General features: G+C 41.4%; 6 protein-coding genes across 9 annotated transcripts in view; 4 read left to right on the top strand and 2 right to left on the bottom strand.

The window, feature by feature from the left end:
- The window catches only part of LOC144468186 (uncharacterized), a 13,035-nt gene extending 4,505 nt beyond the window's left edge, over nt 1–8,530 (top strand). The window contains exons 2-7 of one of the 2 annotated variants that reach the window (XR_013493770.1): nt 1,842–1,993; nt 2,089–2,179; nt 2,267–2,370; nt 2,484–2,893; nt 2,975–6,549; nt 6,861–8,530. Coding sequence is in view for 1 of the 2 variants with exons in the window: in XM_078177488.1 (XP_078033614.1) it covers nt 1,879–1,993; nt 2,089–2,179; nt 2,267–2,370; nt 2,484–2,893; nt 2,975–6,481 (4,227 nt within the window). In the remaining variant the exon portion in view is untranslated. Of the gene's footprint in view, nt 1–1,841; nt 1,994–2,088; nt 2,180–2,266; nt 2,371–2,483; nt 2,894–2,974 lie in introns of both variants that reach the window. The other variant, XM_078177488.1, reaches the window with a different exon arrangement.
- A 1,769-nt stretch (nt 8,531–10,299) lies between these two features.
- Nucleotides 10,300–12,282, top strand: LOC144478784 (cyclin-L1-like). Its single transcript, XM_078197030.1, has 4 exons — nt 10,300–10,644; nt 10,750–10,934; nt 11,014–11,598; nt 11,664–12,282. The coding sequence occupies exons 1-4, from the start codon at nt 10,414–10,416 to the stop codon at nt 11,908–11,910; spliced, it is 1,248 nt and encodes a 415-aa protein (XP_078053156.1). The 5' UTR covers nt 10,300–10,413; the 3' UTR covers nt 11,911–12,282.
- Nucleotides 12,276–12,970, bottom strand: LOC144467659 (leucine-rich repeat-containing protein 51). The gene is made up of 2 exons (XM_078176553.1): nt 12,853–12,970; nt 12,276–12,757 (listed from the first exon to the last, which is right to left on the bottom strand). The coding sequence occupies exons 1-2, from the start codon at nt 12,968–12,970 to the stop codon at nt 12,276–12,278; spliced, it is 600 nt and encodes a 199-aa protein (XP_078032679.1).
- A 380-nt stretch (nt 12,971–13,350) lies between these two features.
- Borr (borealin-related) lies at nt 13,351–14,991 on the top strand. Its single transcript, XM_078177367.1, has one exon. It carries the CDS (start codon nt 13,532–13,534, stop codon nt 14,393–14,395), a length of 864 nt encoding a protein of 287 aa, XP_078033493.1. The 5' UTR covers nt 13,351–13,531; the 3' UTR covers nt 14,396–14,991.
- Nucleotides 14,992–15,280: 289 nt separating this feature from the next.
- Nucleotides 15,281–20,556, top strand: LOC144468133 (BLOC-2 complex member HPS3). Its single transcript, XM_078177355.1, has 3 exons — nt 15,281–19,110; nt 19,181–19,295; nt 19,357–20,556. Exons 1-3 carry the CDS (start codon nt 15,898–15,900, stop codon nt 19,536–19,538), a joined length of 3,510 nt encoding a protein of 1,169 aa, XP_078033481.1. The 5' UTR covers nt 15,281–15,897; the 3' UTR covers nt 19,539–20,556.
- Nucleotides 20,557–20,712: 156 nt separating this feature from the next.
- Nucleotides 20,713–23,733, bottom strand: Pex5 (peroxisomal biogenesis factor 5). 3 transcript variants are annotated; one of them, XM_078177357.1, is made up of 9 exons: nt 23,602–23,733; nt 23,114–23,282; nt 22,911–23,032; nt 22,529–22,823; nt 21,916–22,456; nt 21,670–21,838; nt 21,441–21,598; nt 21,196–21,363; nt 20,713–21,100 (listed from the first exon to the last, which is right to left on the bottom strand). In XM_078177357.1, exons 2-9 carry the CDS (start codon nt 23,256–23,258, stop codon nt 21,061–21,063), a joined length of 1,638 nt encoding a protein of 545 aa, XP_078033483.1. In that variant the 5' UTR covers nt 23,259–23,282; nt 23,602–23,733; the 3' UTR covers nt 20,713–21,060. The 3 variants fall into 3 exon arrangements, with proteins under 3 accessions (XP_078033483.1, XP_078033482.1, XP_078033484.1); XM_078177356.1 differs by having other exon boundaries at nt 22,911–23,282; XM_078177358.1 differs by lacking the exon at nt 23,602–23,733 and having other exon boundaries at nt 23,104–23,238.
- Between the last annotated feature and the right edge of the window lie 41 nt (nt 23,734–23,774).

Below are 23,774 nucleotides of genomic sequence, written 5' to 3'. Positions count from 1 at the left end.
TGCCACGGGGGTAGTTCGATCGTTTTTTCGGGGACGATTGGAATCGGGCCTGTGGCATCATCGCTCGCGATCCCGCCCGAGAATGTTGCTTCTCACGGAGCAGATATAAATAGACGAAGTGGCTAAGACATCGCGGAACGTCTCGGTGTAGGTATATGCGCTCGCGGTGCCCGACTCGGGGTCCAAATAGTACGGCTAATTTCTAACGAGATAATTGACCGTGATGCGCGGCACTACGGACTTTGTCTGCGGGTCGAAGCGTCGCTCGTCGACGCACGCGAGCGACGACGATGAGAAACGAGTTAACGCTTCCCGATTCCACGGCCGACGAACCCGATCTGTGTTGTGCACGGGGCTTTATTTAGGCGCGTCCCTGCATTCGCGACACGTGCTGCACTCGGGGAATAGACGACGCGAGCCTTCCGAGCAAACGGACGAGGAATAACGAGATCTCCGGTATGGTCGTGAGGTTGTAACTTTAACCCGTTAACCGGCGGAGACGAGCTAAACCGACGGATCGTGCTCTCGCCGGCGAAAGAATAAGCGATCGCCACGGATGCCTGCGTCTTTCTAAATCGATTCTGTGAATATTCCACGGGATCGAGGAAACATAGTCGACGGAGTTCGGTCTCATGAATAAAAATCGGATCGGTGCCACGGGAACACCGTGTCCCGGTGTCTAGTTTGTACCTGTCGATCTCGAATAACCGCGGAATAATTGATCTAATTTATAGGACAGCCAAGGGTTGGAAGTTCCAACGTCTAGTTCGAGGAGCACTTAATTGAATCGATAGCGACTTCGAGCCGGGGAATCGGTAGACGATCGAAACTTTTGGCTGACAGTGTAAAGTCGTCGAGCGTGGTCGTCGTCGTCGTCGTCGACGTCGTCTTCGTTGCTCTGAATTGAGAATAATTCGTGACGCCGTTACTCCGTATCTGTTCGAGCGATTAAAGAGCCGAGTAGCCTCGCGCGGCCGCTCGAGGACTCGATCGCCGGCAAAAACCGGGCGGCGTTAATTTTCTTGGGCAACGATAACGAGCGCCGAGGAGCGGGTTTATCGCGGGCATATCTCTCACTCTCTCTCTGCGAAATAGCGCGATATTCGATCAATACCAGCCAGGTATTCGACGGCACACGCGTTTCGTTCGCTAGGAAAGGGCTGCTGGCTGTGGCTGTGTGCTCTGTTCGGCAGAGCCAGGCCGTGGCGGAGCGGAAAAACGGAAAGGACAATTCTCCGAGCGGGGAGGACGAGGATAAAACGCACCCGTATACCCACCGGGTGGTTGCCACCCGGTAGAGGGGGGGGGGAGGGGGGCAGAGACCGAGGCAACGGGATTCTAGCTACCTGAGAAACCTTCGGGAAAGTGGGCTAAACACCGTGACACGGCCTAACCGTTCCCCCGGACCGCGTGCGATCCGTCCGAGAAGCTTTTGCGAATTGTTCCGAACCGTCTCGAAGGAAAGTCGGGTCTCTCGGGCCGAGAAGCCGAAGCGCGCGGGGACTTTGAATGTAAACGAGACACGTTCGTTTGTGTGAACTAGATGAGTAATGGCGCTGCTTCCGGGACGAGCGAACGCACGAAACGGGATGAAGTATGTCGCGAGCGAAGCTTGATTCTCTCGGTCGGACGGTCCTTAACGGGTGCCCCGAGAAACGACGGCTGAATTTCTACGCGTGGAATCGAATTCGAGTCGAAAATGCTGTCTGAATAGGGAGGGAGAATTCGAAGGGACGATGAAACTGCACCGGCGTGAGTGCAATCGCAATTCCCCGAGTTTCTTCGCGTTGCGGTTTTCCGGAGCGTGGGATCATCGTGTCGTTCTCTGTTTCACGTTGCAGGTATCATCACGGGCAGTTCCGCTCCACAATAAGAAAAATGTCGGGACCGGGCAAAAGGACTTACCTCCGCGAGGTGAATCCCTACCTCGTTTGCCTGTTGTGCAGGGGCTACCTCATAGACGCGACCACCGTCGTCGAGTGTCTGCACTCGTGTAAGTGAAGCGAAATCCTCCTCTCGCGAATGATATCTCCCCGGGACCGACCCCGAACGGATAATGATATGCTGCTCCTTCCTTTCTGTTTCCAGTCTGCAGAAGCTGTATTTTAAAGCATTTGAGCACCGAGGCCCAGTGTCCCTCCTGCAAACATGTTCTCAACAAGGCGAAGCCGAACATCAAGTACGTGTATATTCGCTTTCTGTTCCGCCTCTTCCACCGATCGAACCCTTCAACGTTCGAACGTTTCAGATTATCGTTTGCTTTCAGGGCGGACAAAGCGTTGCAGGAGATCGTGTATAAATTGGTCCCCGGACTGTATCACAAAGAGATGCGCAAGAGAAGAGAGTTCTACAAGAAGCACCCGGAGCACGGTAACGTTTCCACTCCGACTAACATTTGACAATATTTAAGACGGACGGTTCTTCGTCGATTCGTTCGCGATACTTGTTGCGACAGCGATCATTCAAACGATTTAATTCTCCAGCGGATTTCGCGACTCCGGAACAACGCGGCGAAGACGTCAGCGGCCGATTAATTTTCGCGCCGGAGGATGCGGTCAGTTTGAGCTTAGAGTACCTGCCACCCGGAGCGGATCCGCTCACGATCCTGCTCAGCACGAACGAAGACGCGAACAACGTGAACGGACCGAACAACCAAAATAGTAACAACAACGCCAGCAGTAATAACACCGGCAACCACAACGCGAACTCGACGAGCAATCGACGGTACCTTCAATGTCCCGCACTGGTGACTATAGCGCACTTGAAAAAATTCCTAGCACTGAAATACAGCGTTGACATGACGAGATACACCATCGAGATCTGCCATCGGCGTGCTCCGCTTCCGGAGCACTGGACGCTCATGGATGTCGCATATATTTATGCTTGGAAAAGAGTAAGACGACTATATTAATCTTCACGAAATAGTACGAAATGGTCTCTCTTCGTGTCTAACGTTTAAAAATTGTCTTTCCAGAACGCACCCATGCGATTTTTCTACCGAGTCGCGTTGGAAGAGCAGCGACTCGAGGCACCGCCGCACGACAGACCATCCACCCCTGGTTTGGGGGCGAGTTTACCACCCGCGGACGCCGCCGCGGCCGTTCAGAACAGAATCAACACGGAAAATGGGCAGGACGATCCGGAACGCAAGCCCGAGATCGAGCAGGCGAAGAATCGGGAGGAGAGGCACCCGTTGGAAACTAGGAACGAAGCACCGAGCGAGAAGACGAGGGTATCCAGCGAGCAGAAGGTCGTGGCCGAGACGAAGAAGCTCGTGGCCGAGTCGAAGAAGGTCGTGGTAGAATCGAAAAAGGTCGCGGTGGAGTCGAAGAACGTCGAGACGAAAACGGAACAGCCTCTGAGCAGCGCGACGGTGTCGACGACCGTGACTTCGACGACGATTTCGTCTTCCACGACGAACACGACGACCACGACGGTGACTAACACGAGCCCGTCGAGCACGTCGACGAATACGAAGGGTACGAAACAGATCAAAACGCCCATCAAGATACTGAAGAACCCGGACGGACGGTACGAGGTGCTGAGAAGCCCGTCTCTGAACTGGACGACGAAGGAGCCGAGCACGGAGCCGAAGTCCTCGAGCCCCGAGTTCAGCGTGGTGAGCATAGGCAGCGGGCAGAACTCGAACGGAGTGAAGATCACGCTGAAACAATGCACGCCGAGCAACGTAAGCCCGAATAAGCCGAAAGTGATCAGCAACGTTTTGTTGCATTGCGGCCAGCCGGAGAAGGAGAGTCCGAGCGCGTTGGTCATACAGCAGATCCAAAGAGACCGAGAAAAGCAACAGGCGGAGAAGCAGGAGAAGCAGCGGCGCAGGGTCACGTTCGTGGAACGGTCAGCTGCTACCGAGAAACCTGTAAGCAACACCGTGAAGATCTCGCCGAAGAAGCCGGCCGAGCAACAGGACAAGAGACAGTTCCTTCAAGGGTTCCAACTGACTGCCAGAGAGACGGGGTCGGAGTCGCTGGTTGACTCGAAGTCACCGGAGACCAGTGTCGGCGGGTCGTTAGGCGAGGCTCAGAGCAAGGGCGACGCGACCAAAAAGGAGGAGAAGAAGATCGAGGCGCCGACGGAAGGGCAGAATAAAAATACCGTCGAGAACGCCGCCGGTGTTAATGCGGGCGGAAGCGTGGCGAACGCGAGCAAACGGCCGGCAACGGTCAGCGGAATTAGCGGGAATGCGCGAGTGAACGCGAACAAACAGTGCAGTGACGTGGATGCACGACCGATCGGTTACGCGAAGAGTTCGAGTGTGGCCGCCGTGAACGCGAACGTGAACGCGAACACCGTTAACGCTCCGGCAAAGGTCGACGTGTACACTTTCTCCAACGACCCGCCGGTGGTCCCAGCGGGGGCGGTTAAGAGAAAGTGTCCGCCGGGATTGCCCATCTTCGACATCAAGCGGAAGAGGCAGCAACAGGTGCAGACGCCCAAGAAACAGGCTCCCGTCGCGACCGTGCCTTCTCCTCTGCCCAGCCCGGTTCCGAACAATCTCAAATCACCGAGGAAGATAGCTACCGAGCACGTGATCCCCGCAAAGAGACCCGCCAACATGATCGGCGAGCCTGGTCCTAGTCGAGCGCCGGTTCCGAGTCCCAAACCTCAGACGAACAACCCGATGCTCTCGAGCGACACGAGAAACATCTTGGACGGCTGCGGTTTGAACATCCCTGCGAGCCTCAGTATTACCCTAACCGCGCCAAAGTCCCCTGGCAGCAGCGGAGGATTCGTCGAACCGAGCGACCCCAAGGACAACCGGAAGAACGCGCTGGGAAAGGTGAGCCCTAGCATCACTCTGAACGATCGATCCGTGGATCCGCGTGTGCTGAAAGCATTGAAGGCTGGTCAGATAAGGATGCCGGCGCCACCGAAACCAAGGCAGACCAAGCAGCCGGATCGCGACATGAATCAACAGCGACAAACACCATCTGGGAAGAGGAAGAGGGAGCAAGAATCGAGGGATATCCTTGATTTGAGCGGTGGAAAGAAGGTGGACATGCATCCACTGAGAATACCTCAGCCGGTCGCGAAACTAAAAGCGAAGACGTCGCTCAGAGACAACATGTCGAACCTGTCCGACCGAGTACATGTGGTAACGTTAATGGGAGGACACAGATACTATCGAGCGCCGCCAGGATCTTTAACTCCCGCGGCTCATAGAGTGAGCGACTGTCCTTTGCCGACTCCGACGCGCACTCCTGTCTACGCTCCAGGATTGTCCAGTCCTATGAGCAACAGCCGATCGAACACAAACCTCTCGTCTGTGTTTCCCAGCCTTCAGAGTCTCTACGCCCTCAGCCAGGCCCCCAACCTCCAGCAGTTCCAGATGGACGCTAGGCTGAGGCTGCCGCGGCCGACCGAGGCGAATTCCTCGGGCATTAACACGGACAATCGAAGTGCGAACAACAGCCTGCCAGGAAAGAGTCACTTAGCTGCTCAGTGCGCGCCGGTAAAACCTGCCCGATCCTCCATCGCGCCACTAGCCGTGCCCATTAGCAAACAGCAGCAGTCCGGCGAAAGGACTGCCGCCACCGTTTGTCTGAACCGTAGTCTCGCCAACGAGGTCAGCAAGAATGTCGCGTTTCGAAGCAACGAACCATTGGATTCCGTAGACAGTGGCCAGCAGCAGTTGTCCGTCCAAACGAAGTACCCTGCGACCACGGAAAGCAGTAACCGGTACTCGCCTCGAAGTACCACCAGCAACAGTGGGAGTAACGAGGATAAGGCATCTGTTGAAACAATTCGGGACTCGAACGCTGAATCGAACAACGATTCGAAGAAAGATGACGCTGCCTCGAGGCAAACCCCTCACCGCGAGGCTGCCAGCCCCAGGGTCTCTTCAACGGCTTCTCCGTCGCCTCCGCCAGGCGATTCCAATACCAGCAACGTTAACGAGAACGCTACCGGTGCCGGCGACAACGTGACAACCGGATCGAACGGAATCGATAACGATGTGCCAGCTCCTAGCCCGATGAAAAGCACCACCCCCGCAGTGGAGGTGTCCAGTAGTAAGTCTCCGGCTAGCCCTGACTCCAGCTCGGTGACGATCGAGAGTAGTCCATCCAGCAAAGGTTGCTCAACAGTGGAGCAAAGCTTTCCGTCTCCGTCGGAGGTAACTAAGTCTTCCTCCGAGCGATCTTCGAAACCCGACAACCCAGTCGTCGACGCGACCACGGATACCGAGAAGAAACCCGCGTTCAAACAATCGGACGCGAAGCAACTGACTTCGGAAATGTTCCAGAAGAGACTGCTGGCCGCGTTCCCTTCGAACGAGTGGGCGAACAACCCCATAGCCGCCCAACATCTGGGAAACTTTCTGAAGAGTTTGAACGCCTCTATGAAAACGGAGAGCAAGCTGGAGGGGATCACGGCAGAGAAGATCGAAGCTCAACTAGCGTGCAACGACGCCGCAACTGTTCGTTTGAACAACGAAGCTTCGTCCAAGACCGAGCAGTCTTAACCACGTGGTGCGCTCTGTGCACGAGCGAAATGATTGTTCGTTGAAGGAGATAGCTATCGCACTGCCAGGTACACGGGTTACGCGAAGTGAATCGGTCTTTGAGAAGAAGAGGACGTTTGTGAATTCGGTTGAAAAGGTGCTCGTTCGGTGCTAATCGCGAATCAAATTGTTTCAACGAATGAACTCCATTTTTGTGTACGAACACTAAGCGAATTCGATCAAGGTTGAACCGCGAACCGATCGAGCTACCGAATTGCCTCTCTCTCTCTTCCAGTTAGACTCACTTCGAGCCAGCTATACCAATGTTATCGAATATCTTTTAGCGTGGATGAACGAATCAATTTGTATGATCTATTTTGAACATCTGTAAACCTTATAGGCCAGGAATGTCCGCGGGAGAGGCTGTAAGGGCCAATCGAACACCAACTTACCGTCCCCAAAAACACTTTTGTCGAGACCAACAAACATGCCACGGCATATTTCATCGACGGCGGGACGCGACGACGAGGACAACGATTGCCTTCCGTTCGTCTCCCGTGGACATTACTGTTATAGACGAAGCGTTCTGCGGATAGAAACGATAATACCTGGAATTCAGGTAATGATGTGTATCTTTACGTGTATCTCATATTTACATGTACACATATTTCATACACGTGTATCAAGATCCGACTAGAGTTGACAATTTTAAAGCTTTATCCTACATAAAATAATCACACAAAGTAAAACATGAATATAACAATAACACATGCGTGTTTCATTATTCATTAAAATATATGTGTATACGAGTATTGAAATACACGTGTACGCGAGTATTGAAATACACGTGTATACGAGTATTGAAATACACGTGTATACGAGTATTGAAATACACGTGTACACAAGTATTGAAATATGCAGATTTTGGTACACGCGTACTGGAATACACGTATAATCGTTTGTTAAAAATAATACGTCTCAAAGCAAGTCAACATTAACTAAACGTGTGCACGTAAAAATCAGATACAGGTGAAATAGAGATCAATAGTTTCGCGGGACGCTTTGTACAAAACACGGTGTACCGCGTCGTACAATACAGGGAATAGATACAGCTCGGACGCTGAAGATTTTATTTTTTCAAATTTTTTAAGGACACACTCGAAGACACGTACACACACATGCATACACACGCAACCCCGTGAAATTTGAATCTGCGCGCAGTTGCTTCGTCGGGTTTCGCTACGTTGAGAGGGTTCCGTCGGAACTTCCGATTTCGCGAAAACGATATCGACTTGTGCGAGTCTGTAAATGTTTCACGTGGGAATCGTTCCTATCTCGGTCCAATGGAACTATGCGAAAGCGGAGTGTTCGACCAAGTACCTCGCATTGAATTTACAGTCTGCAGAAAGCTCGCGCGGTTCGTTCAAGGTAGCCATTCACTCCAATCGAATTGCCTTCAGATGGTGTCCTGAACAACCCGCAAATAGTGGAATCGTTTGATCTTTTCATTTTTTTTTATTGTCGCTCAATATCATTGGTCGCAAATCTTTACAAAGCTTTACATTTTTCTCTAATGTATTTACAAGGGCGTGATCCCTTTCGCTACCCTTATGTTAACCGGATCATGGCCAAGGATTGTTAAGAGACTCTGAGAGCCCGTCGCAGCCACGCCTAGCGGCAAAAATTGACGGCAAAGTCGAAAATTATGTTGTTTCTTTATTCACCGATTACAAATCTATCGCAGAAAAGCTGCTTTAGTCGACGCAAAATCTTTCCTATTCGTCTAATTTATGAATTCTGTACGCAAGGAAACACACAGGGACCGAAAATCGACGGAGATGGAATATCCGAAGAGAAGTGGCTAGGATACAATTAATTGTATAACGTATGGATCTATGCTATTGTTAGTTTTTTCATTTACCTTTTTCGCGTTACGTTTCGCTATGAGTTACTACTATGTATACGTTGTACGATAATTGTTATGTTATGCAAGTGTATTATATTATATGTATTATTTCTTGATCTTGTATATATTTATGATTATACTTAGTCAGTCGTTCTTTGCGAGAATGCGCGCAAAATCCTATTACTCTGTAAGCCCAACAACCGTTTCTATTCAAATCGAATTTGGAAAATCATGAGAATGATCGCGATCAACAGTTTTATAACACAAAAACCGCATCGAATGTCTCGTTGCGGTGCAACGTCGGACATTCATTTTGAATAATAGAGAGAACGGACATGTAACAACTAAAGGAATATATTATTATATACCTAAAAATAAAATCGTTGTCGCTTTACTATGTCCCTCTGGCGATGGCGCGAATACAATTTCAAATGTGTCCTCCATATTTGAATAACAACATCGACATCAGTCGAACTTTACATTGTTAATATTTCAATATTGATGCTTGACTCACCGAGAAGACTTCTTGTTAATATTCCATTCCATCATAATAGCCCAACAATAAACTCAAGAACCTGTAAAGAAATTAAATTACAACTTTGTTGCGACAATACTTGGTACTATGTGAAACATAGGACCAGAGAACGAAGACTTTATTACTTCATTGCTATTGTAAAAAAGCATGATACCTCGACCAACTTTTATGATAACTTTGTATTTGGAGTTTCGTATTTTCTTCTAATGCCAGTTTATTGTTAAAATAATAGAAAATATTCGATAAATTTTGAAATTCGAAATCTTCTAATGGGACCGTTACGTACTCACTACTGCGTTCCACAAACTATTAAATGGCGGATCCTGAAACCACTGTTGCCACCTTAAAAAAAATTACAACGTAAAGCAAAATTACGACAAAAATTGAAGAAATTATCGAGTAAATTATCATGTATAGAGAATCGAGTGTATACGAACACCTCTCCTGTGTTCTAATTCTAATTTAAAGTACAAGTTTATGGTTTTATATCGAATGTATGATATAGTACTGCGTCTCCAAACTAAATTATGATGGGGGCAAAAAGCACAGAAATTTGAGGTAAAGTACAGAAACTACCATTCTCTGATTGCTTGATGCTTTTATGCAGTGCTGCCCTCACACTTTTAAACAAAGAGAGGGTGAGTCGAGTGAGCAAAAGAGCACGACATCAGCACGCACAAGCGAAACAAGTCACAACGATGGACAATGTAGCTCGTCGCGCATTACCATTCTTGTAGTTTCTTGTGGAGCATGGCGCTCCATTTGAAACACGCGGCTCCATATTCGACTTATATTTTTCGCTTTGAAAGATTCTACAATTATTAAAATTTTTAATAACTCAGAAGCTACATTTTAACTAATGATTACTAATTTATGAATCTAAAAAACATTTAGGTAATGGTAAATTTTTTACAACTTCATGGTATGTGGATTAGAAAGTTGTTAAGACTTGACTTAACAAATTTAAAATATGATACTGCATAAGTCTACCGTCAGAAACAATAGCAATCGGATATTAATGGCTATGGACAGGACAAGTTTTCCTTAAAAGTATATATTCTAATAGCCTGGAATACCTGAGAGTGGAAATTCCGAGTGAAAGCTTTAGACCGGGGACAGATAACATTAGCACATCGTATACCTGCGAATGGACCTTATTTTATTTTATTACTATATTTATGACCCTTACGAGTTATTTTCATAAGTTCAGTTCATGAGGCAAGGTTCTCATCTGTGTGGACACTCACACATAGAACCTGCTGGTTTTATTATGTCTCTCTCGATCATCTCCCGTTCTCTTTCTAAACCAACTGCGCGAGTTGGATGCGCATTAAAATGGTGGGGGGATACAAGCGCCATAGACTGAAAAGAGATAGAACGGCTCAGTATGGTGTAGGACTTATCGTAGATCAGATGTGTACCGTACCTCGATGGGATGAAAGGTTAACTTGCTGTATGAATAGTGATTGAACAACTAACGAGTTTAGTTGCTTTTGCATCGTAAATGTAAAAATGAGTAACATGAAAGAAAATTCTGTTGCTCCCGTAAAAAATGCAACGACCGCGAACACGAAACCTTACGGAAAGATTGTATTAACGTTACAAAATTGTCTCCTACCCGAAGAGAAGCTTAACTCGACGCCGTCACATTTAGATGGATTGGATGCAGAAACTGAAACTGATCTTCGAATATTAGGATGTGAGCTAATACAGATAGCCGGTATTCTACTGAAACTACCGCAGGTAAATTATTTAATCTGAAAACAAACAGAATGTTTGTAAACTTTATAACCTCTATAACCTCTAAATCATGCTGTAATCTTTGCTTTTTCCGATTACGTCGAACAGGTTGCGATGGCTACAGGACAAGTAATATTTCAACGATTTTATTACAGTAAATCGTTAGTTAGACATAATATGGAAACTACTGCAATGGGTTGTATTTGTTTAGCTAGTAAAATTGAGGAGGCACCCAGACGTATCAGGGATGTGATTAACGTTTTCAATCATATAAAGCAAGTATCTAGCCAAAAGTAAGTGTGACTCTGTATTTTCTATATTCCTCTTAAATCTCTTGCAATTATATGTGTATCTCTTTAAAATTTGTTTCAGACCAATACAACCAGTGATATTGGATCAAAATTACGTGGCATTAAAGAATCAAGTGATCAAGTCAGAGAGAAGAGTCCTTAAAGAACTAGGGTTTTGTGTTCACGTAAAGCATCCCCATAAGATCATTGTTATGTACTTGCAAGTATTGGGTTATGAAAAAAACAAGGCTCTGATGCAGCAATGTTGGAATTATATGAACGATTCGTTAAGGTCCGATGTATTTTTGAGACATCAACCAGAAACAGTAGCCTGTGCATGTGTCTACTTAGGAGCCCGGCAGCTGCAACTTCCACTACCCACTGCACCTGCTTGGTTTTCCCTTTTCAAAGTCAACGAATCTGCCATTAGAGACGTTTGCCGTCGCATATTACGCCTTTATTATCGACCCCGTGTTAAGCCAGAACAGTTAGAAAAACGTGTTGAAGAGCTTCGACGACAGTATGAAGAAGCTAGAACCAAAGCTAGGGGAGGAGACGTTGATAGTCACACACCGAGTCCACCTCTGCCTAAACATCACAACGCGTGGGGTGGTTTTATCAGCCGTAGCGGTACACATGCGGCTCCCGAAAGAACAAAATCTCCTCGGTATAGTAACGTTTATGGTAATAATTAAATATCCTGCAGTGAAATTTACTTATATTTTTATTTAGGCGTTCGAAGTCTCCGAGTACTTCGCCCTCACGGGGTGAAGGAACGAAACATTCCAAGAGGAAGAAACATAGCCGAAGTAGATCCCGTAGCCATAGTCATGGCCGTTCGCGAAAACCGAAGAAAGCACAGCGTAGACGATCCGGCAGTCATAAATCTTCACGTAGCCGATATAGATCTCGTAGTCGATCACGAGATAGAGATACCGAAAAATCAAGTAAACATCGCAGCAAACACAGACGACATTGAGTTAATTCAATGTACAAACAAAATTGTTTCATATTACAACAAAGACACTGCGAACGAGTGTAGCAGTTGTTATATCCACTTTGTAATATAATACGAGGCCTTTTTTTACCTCCGCTTCATTGACAGAGAACTTAAATAGGACGATTAATTTCTGTTGTGTGGTACATATCTTGAGTTTATTTAATAACGCTAACTATAGGAGTTGAAACGAATCATTTGTAAGAGTGTCCACTCGAAGTACCTTGTAAAGAAAGAAAGAAAAAAGAAGTAAAAAACGGTACCATTCTCAGAGAAATGTTACGAATAACAATACTTAAAAGAGCGTGTATTTAATACAAATACAGTTTAAAAATAAAGTTTTATATTCATGTAGCGCCGTGTATCACTTTATAAAATCCAGCTGGCGGTGCTCTTTTCTTCTCGACAGAAAGTATAGTTGAAAAATCTAACGATGACAATTGGGGAAGAATATGGACGATATAACCCCTATAATACTGCAGATTTTCTATAGGATTTCCATGCAGTGTTAAAGACCGTAGGTTTTGCAAATTTTTCAGTTTCACGACATCGTTGATATTTGATATATCATTACCGTGTAAATAAATGATCTTTAGATTTGGAAACTTTGTAATGTCGTCGCCAATGTTCTTTAATTCATTGAAAGAAAGATCGATCCAGCTGAGGTACGCAGGGTCATCGAGAAGTTTCTGTGCGAGACTCTCAAATCCGTCCATCGAAGTTAACGAATTATGGCTTATCCAGAACGAACATGTTACGAACCGATCTGTAGGGGTTCGAACTGGTAATTTACCTGTCCGTGCCGCTTGCGGGCGTTTGTCTGCCAATTCTCTTGGAATAAAACAAATGTTATTGAACCTTTTCGCTTTCTAAAATACGAATAACTTCTAATCGTTATGAATATTATTTTCAAGAATGGCATACCCCTCATGGTTGTTGCTTTTTTAAATGATAAATCTAATGGCGCAGCTATCATCATTTCTTGACGTTCAGTTCGTTTGTAAGAAGACAACGGATCTTCGTATGAATTAGCGACATCCATGGTAAATTAGAAATATAATAGCTACTATGAAACTAATTTAGAAATAGTTTGTCAAATATTAATACTCACTCTTCTACGTTCACTTCGACCAAGAATTGCGATCACCGTAAGTTTTTCAAACTGATATAGACAGTCATTTATCCAGCAACTGACAATTCAAACAATTTCTCCAAGTTTTCATTCACAGTAATTTAGAATCGAACAATATTTAACAACGCAACCTGATCAATTTACCGCAGTAATAATCCTCTTCCAATTCAAATTCAAGAAATTCTTTTGCACACGCTTTTGTGAACGCTTAAAATTTAGTTCCTAAAAATCTCGGTAGAGCGCGGGCTTTTCAAGCATGCGTATTCTTCAACATGGTTTTGCCATTCTGTTGTGCGCATAACGACGCAACACTGGCATTAAAAAAGGCGGTTATAAACGGAATTAAAAACATTGCTTTGATTTTGATTATTTCTATGTAAGTATTTGCGTCGGATTGTCGCATAGACACGCATAATACAGAAAGACATACGAACAATCTTATTGGATTCGATATTTCACGTGAGAACGAAAATGCCGCGAACGAAAACTACTCGGAAAACGAAACAGGAGCTACAAGCTGTGGATGAAACTGACTCAATAGTAAGAGATTTTGAGCGGCAAGCTCACTTACGGATTTCAAAATTGGAATCGGAGACAAAAATAGCGATTAAAGGTCTAGAGAACATTTTTAATATTACTATATCTAGGCTCCCAAAGGAAATTCAACTGATTACCCTTGGTGAGTTAATGAACTCCGAAATTGACGACCAGAAAGAGAATTATGAAGAAGTTTCGTCATCTGTTAATGAAAGTTCATTGAAAACGACTACAACGACAAAGAAAAAGAAACCTGCAAAGAGAATTACCACTGCATCGGACGATGGATATGTGACTGAAGGAATTGCAACTTCTCGAACCTCAAGAGCTCAAAAAGATGAGCCTCGGAGGACCACAAGAAGAACACGTAGTAATTCGAAGACTAGACAAGTAAAGCTTAGCCAGATTAATCAAGAGACTGTAAAGAAAATGAAGAACCTAGATTCTAAGGAATCTATGAAAGCTGATCAATTTAAAACTCCTGCATCATTAAAACCAAACAGCAATACATATGGTCTTGTGACTCCAAAAGTTAAACCAAATACACCATTAAATGTATTGAGACGGCCACGACAAGGGGAAATGGTTCTTAGTATGCAAGGTAGTCCCTTATTGGTTTCTGCGGTTGTACAAGAAAATACTGCTAACATTAATGTACCTTTAAAGAATGGCAATGTAATATCTTTGCTACCTCAAGAAGGCTTAAGGATGTCACATATCCCATCAATAGATCCAGAAACCATGCGTCAATTACAAACACTAAAGAATCATATTGAAAAAGTTATTTCAAAGAAATGATCAATTTCTTTAGTATGTATTTTACTTGTGAATGCTGCATGTAATTAAAAGCACAAGATATGATTCATGGGGATTCCGGATTACAGCAGGACCAAGAAGTATTCTTATACTAAATCCATCAGATGTAAGGTTATAATTAAAACAAATTCTTCAAATTTAGGGTGATCAGAGAATTACATGATAAAAAATTGATTGTCTCTTAGTAGTCCTTGCTGAAAGAAATCGATCCTGAGATTAGAGAAGTATAGGTACATGCAAGGTGTAGGCTGCTTTTGGTCTACACTGTAAGTCATATTGAAAAGACTATCTCAACAAAATGATCAATTTCTTTTGTATGTATTTTACTTCTGAATGCTGTGAGCAACATTGGAATAATTGATCTATGATCAATCTGTGTTTTGAATGGTTTGTTGAGTTTTTTAAATAATTGAGACTGTAGATGTATCTGACATTTAAACAACACTAGTTACTACCTTTTTTATCTTGCTAGCTAATAAGACTACTTTATAAGACATTAGTGTAAAGATATGTTTCTGGAATTAATATTTTAGAGTAAAATTGTATTATATAGTTAAGGATGCTATTGAAACATGTATGAATTTTTAAATTATCATAATAAAATTTAAAGAAACCTGTAATATATTTGTATGGTACATTAAATTATACATTACAAGTTATAAACTTAGGATATAATATGTGTTTGAAAAGTTTTTGTGTACGATTAGACTCTTTTTTAATGACTAATTTAGAAAATAGTACAAATAAAGAATTTCAAAGTTAATTTTACTAAATAGTTTGAAATCGTTAATTTATCACACGGACGAGTGAGAAAGATTAAGGGCGCGTAGGTTCCACATTTATATTTTAATGCACATGCGCGTACAGGCAAATCTGTCAAATGAGCCAAGTGTATTTGCTTTCTCCTTCTTTATGGTATTAATAGTGTTTCCAATAATATTAGCGTGTAAAATCATGTACGAATCATTGTAGCATCATTTTCCGATGAGTAGTGATCAATGCTATTCTTTCATTGTCATTGTGTTCGATGTATCTTATTACTCTAACCGCTGTTCAACAAGCGTGTAAATGGGTGAAAAATGATTGAAATGTTGAAGTATTTGTTACTGAGCTCATCAACCCAAGCTTACAAGTTAAGTTAGATTTTATATCTTCGGGAAAAGTGTTGAGTGACACTTATGTTCTTCCGTTTTATTAACTCTACACCTCGCTGATATTAAAAGGTTCCAAGAAGACAACGAATACATCCGTTCGAAAATCTCTATTTGAGTAATTCTCATATTAATAACTGTATATAACAGAATGTAAGGTAACCTCCAACGAATTATGCAACAGATATTTCAAAATATGATTCGACTGCAACCTGTATAAAGAAACACTGGTGGGGAAGTTGATTCTTAAAATATTATTGTTCACACGCAATAATTTGCATCTAAGCGCTGTAAAAGATATGTTTGTGAACCTATTTGAATAAAAACAACAATATGGTGCGGGTAATCACAGTTCATAATTTCCTGGGACAGCACATTACCCAGATCGAGGAGTCAACAGCCAGTTGCATAGCAAATACATCTGGACGCGAAATGCTCCTCCTAGCACTGTCGACACACTGTGTAGAAGTATGGGAATTGACAATGTCTGATGTTAAATTACATACCATATTTCCAACAGTTGATATGATCAGTCAAATGGTACACTGTACCAAAGGAGACTATGTGGTCACATTAGAATCAAAATATGCTAGAGATGCAACTATTAATAATCAGATGGGGAAAGTAACTAATAATTTTGTTAGAGTCTATGTCAACTGGGCTATAGTGAAAGACCAAAGTCAACCTATGCGTGCTAGAATAGCAGGACGTGTTACTCCGAGCTTAAATCGGCCTCTAAATAGCTTAGAGATGATAGAGCTACCATTGAGTGTGCAGCCCACGTTGATTGCTTGTTGTCAAAGTACTGGTAATCTTTTGGTAGCATCTGGAAATAGTGCTATTCTTCATGAGTTTAAAGTTGAGACACAACAAGTCTCCAAAATGAAATTCATAGATTTTGAAGCAAGACCATGGTCTTTGGGATTCTCCTTCTGCCCTACATACATGGAAATTGTCGAAGATTTTATTGCTGTCATGAATAAATCTAACTTATGTGTTTTCAGGCTCACTAATTCAATGTATGAGGATATTGATCAGCTGAGCTCTTTAACTTCTACAAATTCTTCGTCCATTGACAAGACTTCCATATCTACAGATTCCTCCCTTGTTGAAAACAGCAATAGTATAGGAAATCAAGATGAGAACGTGGCATTACAGACCACGAATTCAAAACATAGAAACTCTACACAGGATCTTCATTTTGTAGGATCAGAAACCAATGATATGAAATCTAAGAAAAAACGTAAGAATTCTAAAACAAATGTATGGTATAAACTAGACACAGGAGACTTCAATACAATAAAATGTAACAATAATAAAGCTATTATAGATTTGGATCGTTTAGCGCACAACGAGAAAGATGAATTGCAAAGATTAATTGCACAAGATGTGATTGATGGGAATTCACAATCATTGACTATAAATTTTCCCTCGATTAGTTTAGAAAGAGCAGGACCAGGACATACTCTAAGTCCATTTATACTAAATCCATCGGATATGAGAGTTATAATTAAAACGAATTCTCCAGATTTAGGGTGGTCTGAGAATTACACAATAAAAAATTTACTGTCCCTCAAGATTGTAGCAGTTAATAATAATTCGAAACTCGATGGAAGCTCTGAATTGTTCAGTTGTTTACTGCTGAAGCCACTGTACATGAGAAAGGAATGCAATAGCACCTGCTTAAAGAAATCAATTCTCAGGTCAGAAAAGTATAGATACTTGCAGGGTATAAGCTGTTTCTTGTCCACACTGCAAGAAGGATACCTTTATCACTTCTCTGCAACCAGTTCAAATCCTACAGATGCTACTTGCTTAACGACTTATCCATTTACTGCACCTGTTAACCATGTAGCTTTAGAGCACACGGCTCTGCATGCTCTAACCGAGGCAGGTCTAGAATCCTACACATTACGTTTGTCTCATCACATCGCGAGAACGTCAAACAGCCTGGAAAATTACAAAGTTACATGTCCTGGCATTGCAGAACCTGTTTGTTTGATCGGCTTGCGACCATTTCTAGGGATACAGCAGTTACTACACAGTAGAAATTATTTAATTCTCCTGGCAAAAGCAGATAACTCATGGACATTGTACTCTTTGATGTTACCGAAGCTGGAGAACCTATATTACGACTTTTTGAATGCGGCAAGAAGCCACAAAGCCTCTAGTCCTGGAACTTACAGGCATTTGCTTGGAGAAGCTCATGCTGTGATACGTTTAGCTAAGGACACTGCATGCAATTCTTCGGAGAACGACGATGTTGACGACACTGCGAACAAGAATGTAATGAAACTGAAGAACTTGTATAATCAATCCTGCGCACTACTTGCCGATTATTATATTAAATCAGAGTACGAATCAGACTGGGATCTTTGTATACCATATTACAAAATGTCTGGGTTAAAACCAGCGGAGGTTTTATCTAGAAAATCAACCAAGGATGCACCGGGTCTTGTTACTTTCTTAACAGAGATACTGCTAACTTTGAAGAGTGGCTCAGAAGCCGATGCACTATTCCAAGGTTTCAATATCGTAGAGATGATCTGCAAACTAAAAAAGGGCAATTTGCTCAAATTAATTTTCGGCAGCCCTGTTCTTCGCGAATATACCACAGAAAAGTTGATTCATCTTTTATTGTTGTATGAAACCGACGAATTAGTTAAGTTAGCTTTAGCAGTTTTATACATACAAGCAGAAAAACAGGAACAGGCGGAAAAGGCGCTTGAACCTGTTACTCCACAATGTATAAAAAGAGTGATCATTGAGCATTGGGACTTATTATTCGACATGACTGCCATGAGGAAGAGAAGCCCTATGATTCCAACATTTTCCGATTTCGCTGGCATGTTGATGCGTCTAAAGAATATGACATTCGTCGAGATTTTGATACAAATAATAGAGGACGACGGGATATTATCCTTGCACCAGATAATACAGGTGTTTTTGGAGTATCTGCCATCTAGAGTGGGTCGGGACGGCCACCATGCTGCGCTAGCATTGCAGCTTTTCCTCGAAAAGTATCTGCACAACTACTTTAGTACAAAACTGATCGCAGACTCATCTACTATAAACAAAAATCAAATACGCACGGACTTTGCTTTGGTAGAGGCATTCAAGTTGCTGGTACGCTCGTACCTCGGCAAATTGTCTCAAACCAAAGTGTACAAATTAGACAGTATAGAGAACATAGATGAAAACTATAGTAACTTCATATTTTCAAAATTTAGACCCGATTACTTAGATAGAATGCCACCGTACGCAAAAGATTATCAAAAGATGTTGAATGCGAATAATTTGAAGGATTTAGCGAACATCGATAAGACTGACAATGAAAAAGTGATACCTACGGAATTGTTCAAACTGCAACTACTTCTGTCTTGCGATTTTGTGCCCAATGAATGTTTGCACGAGGTGAAACAGTTCCTCGACACGCAAGAAGTCGAGGGTAGCTTATCTTTAAAAACGCTGTGTATTCAGGACACAGATAAAGTGACTACCATCCTGATGGAGGACTGTCCTCAAGCTATTGTACAGTACGCCAAGGTACTCTTAATTGTTTATAATACGTTCAGTTGATTTTGCAAGAAAATTTCATACGATTCTGAAATTTCAGGATGTTTATGCTAACGAGTCGGAGTGGAAGTATTTAATTGATTTAACGCAAAAGAAAATTTCGGCGTCCAATACGCGACAAGAGTTGCATTGCTTGTACACACAAATCATGAAAGGTAAATTGGTATAAAATATTAAGCGTGTTCATTACGCTTAATGTAATGGTTCACATTTCAGAAATTCTAAATTATTTGCCGCACACATTGTCATTGGATGGTCTACATCGTATCGTCCCGAAGGACGACATCATCGCATTTCAAAAGTGCACCGAAATGTGCACTCAAATCATGCACGCGGAACATGTTAAATCTTTAATGATGGAAACCGGACAACAACTTTTGTCGACGCTAAAATTATGAGCAACAGTCTTAACTAAATAACTGCGTCGTCTTGTGGCGATAGTATAGGTCCAATTCATTTTATCTGCAGAAAAATATATATTGCGGATGCAACAAATATATGTTGCGTTGCACGCAAAGCATAGGAGAGATACGTTTGGAACAAAGTATACTTAGTCAAATTTGTTATGAACAATAATTCATAATTCCTCATGTGATACGACATTTGCGAATTCCTATTTAACTCGCAATTCATCGCTTACCAAAAGTTATTTTACATTCGATATAATTATTATCTTGTTTATTTTTTTAAATTTGATCGATTCCTCGTTATTTATTAGTCTCGCATTCGTAAATATCTTTTTACATAATCTTATGGTAAATTTGCAAATAATTGTTGTCTGATGCACAATTTTTACAAGTATCTTTACAGTCTAGTCATTTTTACGATATTTCAAAGATTACACATGTCTTTGATCGAATTTTTTAACGTTTCTGTTTCTTTACACTGATTTTAGCTACGCACAAAATTTCTATGGACAAAGTTTTATCAAAAAAATGTCAAAAATCGAAGACAAATACTATAGATAAAATGAATTCATATTATAATCGATTGTTGAGATGTTCTATATAGATATATTATATTGTGTCTAGACGAATGTTATCTTTCCCTTAGCCGATGTCAAAGCAGAATTATTTATCGGAAGTTTATGCGAAACTGGGCGAATAAAACTTGAGAGTTCACAGTGCTACATGTTCTTATTCTATGGATTGCTTTAAATTAAATCATTTGAATGATCTATTTTACAAATCGTTTATATTTTAATTACTGAGGGTAAGATGACGCGCGTTTAAGAAATCTAATAACGCTAAGGATAGTTACTTTTCACTAAATTCATTGATGGTATAATGTAGAATTTTCTAATCATCAATCTCTGAACGTTACGAAATATGTAACTTTAATGTGCCTTTAGGATTAATTTCTCTTTGTTACAAATATAATATAATTCTGTTAGAAGTGATCTACAATATTTATAAATTACGATAGAGATAATATATCTGTAACTCATATCATAATGCTTCTTTACTGAATAACTACTCTTTTATAATGATATTATTTTATCTGATAGAAGCAAGGAAACTTTTCTAATTCGCATATATTTAGAAATATCTATAGTTAATTATTTTACTCAGGGATTAATTCGATTTTATTGATTCCATAACAATTTTATGTACATATAATTTATATAACCCATTTTCAATTTATATAAAATGAAATGATAGGAGCTGTATACCTGTTAGTAATATTGAATCAAAACAACTTCTAAAAAATATAAAATATCATAATCGGGTATATAATATTGTTAAATTACCCACTCTCGTAGTAATGAAATATCTAAAAATTATGAATCTAATCGATGTTTATATACACATTTTCGAACTATTGGAAAATAGTTTTTAAGCATTTTTTATTTCTGTTACCATAAAAACTAAAAACTGTTTATACTTTTTCAACAAGTAGCTTCAACAAGTTTGCATACCTTCATACAATTTCGAACTCCTTATTCAACCTCGCCAGATCTCTAAAAAATAGACAAAGAATTTTATTCAATCTGATTACGTGTGTATTTAAGATTAAATATTCTCATAAAACTCGCAGCAACTGTTTGAATCGTACCTGCTTTCTATGGCATCATTTAGATGGTATTTGTGCATCAACGAGATAACAAGTCTCAACGTTGACCAAATGGTATTTGACATGGCTTTTGGCGATAAACTTTCACCATGCGCTCCACGACCAGCAGCTTGTTGATTTAAAGCAGTCAACAGATGTTCACCAGCTTCTCTGCAAGATAATAAAGAAAAATGTTGTACTTATTTAAAAATAAAATAGTCGATAACTTGAACAAGGATGTTATTTACGTGTATGCATTAAGATTTATGCAAGAAATCCCCAGATTATAACGTGCTCTAATAAATCCTGGAGATAATTTCAAGGCACGATGGTACGCGTTTATAGCTTCCTCCGATTTCTGACCATTCGCCAAAGTTGCGCCTAATCTATTCCATAATCTGGAATCCTTTAAAAATACGATATTTTAAATACATCATACTAGAATTACTTGAATATAATGGATTTCATTGTATGTACATTGGGGCGAACTTGTAAAGCTGCCTGAAAGCAATCACAAGCTTTATCATATTCACTGGACAAATTAAAAAGTACTCCTAATCCGCATTGAACATCCGCATCTATTTCGTTCCGTGGATTCATCCGTGCAGCTTGAATATAAAGACTTTTCACTTCTTCGTGTACATCACTGCAAAGAGAAAATACAGATTTGTTTTAGTAACAATTCCATACATACGTAGTGTTATGAATAATCTGCGCTCTTACTCGAATAAAATCGTCGAGACATTAGATTTTGACTTTTCATCGATAATAGTTTTTTTTGTCGAGAGATGTTTATATTTCTCATTTTTTAGTAACCATTCTTTTAGAGTTAAACATGCTTGATTTTGATAAGATTCGTTTGCGTATGACACTGCGAGAGCCATCAAGGCGTTGCTGTTCATAGGATCAAGAGTCAGACAACGTTTTAAAGCTGAAATCGCTAATGGATCTTGCTCGTTTTCGGCTTGAGTTTTTCCAAGGAGCAACCAAGCTTCTGGATCGTTTTCGTTTTGTTTCACAGCTGCTTCGAAACAAAGGATAGCACTTGGTAAATCTCCAGCATCTAATCTTCTCTTTCCCTCTTCTAATGGATTGGGTACTTCTTTCATAGGATTTTCTTCGTGAAATTCATAATCTTTAAATGGATCATAGTATGTATCGTATTCTGATAGCCATGGATGTTTGCTGGATACCTTTTCACCCGATGATATCTTCTCCCATTCGTTCTGTAGTCTTAAAAATGCGGAATCGCCGTTGTCTGTCTCTAAAACATAAATTATTAGCTAATAACTTCTGAAAAATATATCAACAAATTAAAATGGGATTATGAATGAACCTGAAGATGGATTATCTTTCTGAAATTCGTCTATCCCATCACCAGCAGTTCCTGCCTCTTCATCTCCCTCTTGTTTCATGAACTTCATGAATTTTGAATACGATAAATCATTTTCTGCTGTCTCTGTTGTGTTTTCTTTGTTAATATCAGTTTGTATCGCATCTATGCTGTGTTCTATGTACTCTTCAGCCCATTTTGGTCCTAGCCCAAATTCATGTGTTTGTGGAGTTGCAGCACTATTTGGAATCACAACACGTTCCACATCAGGTTGCCAGATATCATCAGTATGGTTTTCCTACAGTATGAGAGAAACAGAAAGATTTATTATCTTAAATTCTAATATTAACACCAAATAATCCATTAATATGACAAGAATTATTACACTAAAATGACGTCCAGATTCAAGGTACTGATTTGCCCAAGCTGTGTCTAAACCAGTTAATTCTTGAGCTACTCCTGGTGCTGCTATAGGTGGATGAATGTTGTGGTCAATCTCTCGCATTTCTTGTAATAAATTATCCATTCTAAATGTCTGAGGGCATGAAGCATTTTCTTCTAAAAATTGTTTAACTAACTGATCTGAACCTATAGGCTGAAAAGACTCCACATGTCCAAAAGGGTGATGTATTCCTTCTTCCTTGAATCCATGATCGCGTACAAAATGTGATGTCAGATGGATCAAAGAACTAGGTCCACCACAGTCACCCTCGACCAATTCACGAAGTGCCATTTTCCACTTGTTATTATGATTCACCTAAAGCAAATGAAAAATATTCCATTACCTTTGAGAGTAACAGTGTTTAAAACAAACACAGAGTAAGTTGTGTTCATAAACCTTTAGATCTTTTGGCTTTAAATTATCAAACTTGATAAAACAACAAAAACGCACGACCAAGTAATAAAATTTCATTAAGCAATCTTACTGTACGCGCTTTTTTACGAAGATTAAACGCTGAAGTAGAACGTAGTAAAAACAAAATAAGACGTTTAACACGAAGCTCGCACACGCGAAAGTGAATGAAATATTTCGATAACAAAACTCACGCGCTTATAAAAGAATAAAGTGTACAAACCTTTTCTCCTGAGAAATATTATTTAATATTCGTATGATGCCGTTGATGTTGCACTAAAAGGGCATTTTTTTGTGAAACACAAACCGTTCAACAAGATTATTCATTTCCCTGGCATCGCGCAATGTCGGTAATATCTACTAAATAAATTCTGCTGTATAATGGTGGGGTGGATG

This window comes from Augochlora pura, chromosome 3 (genome assembly GCF_028453695.1).
Source record: "Augochlora pura isolate Apur16 chromosome 3, APUR_v2.2.1, whole genome shotgun sequence".
Lineage (NCBI taxonomy): Eukaryota > Metazoa > Arthropoda > Insecta > Hymenoptera > Halictidae > Augochlora > Augochlora pura.
This window is presented reverse-complemented; position numbering and strand designations above follow the sequence as displayed.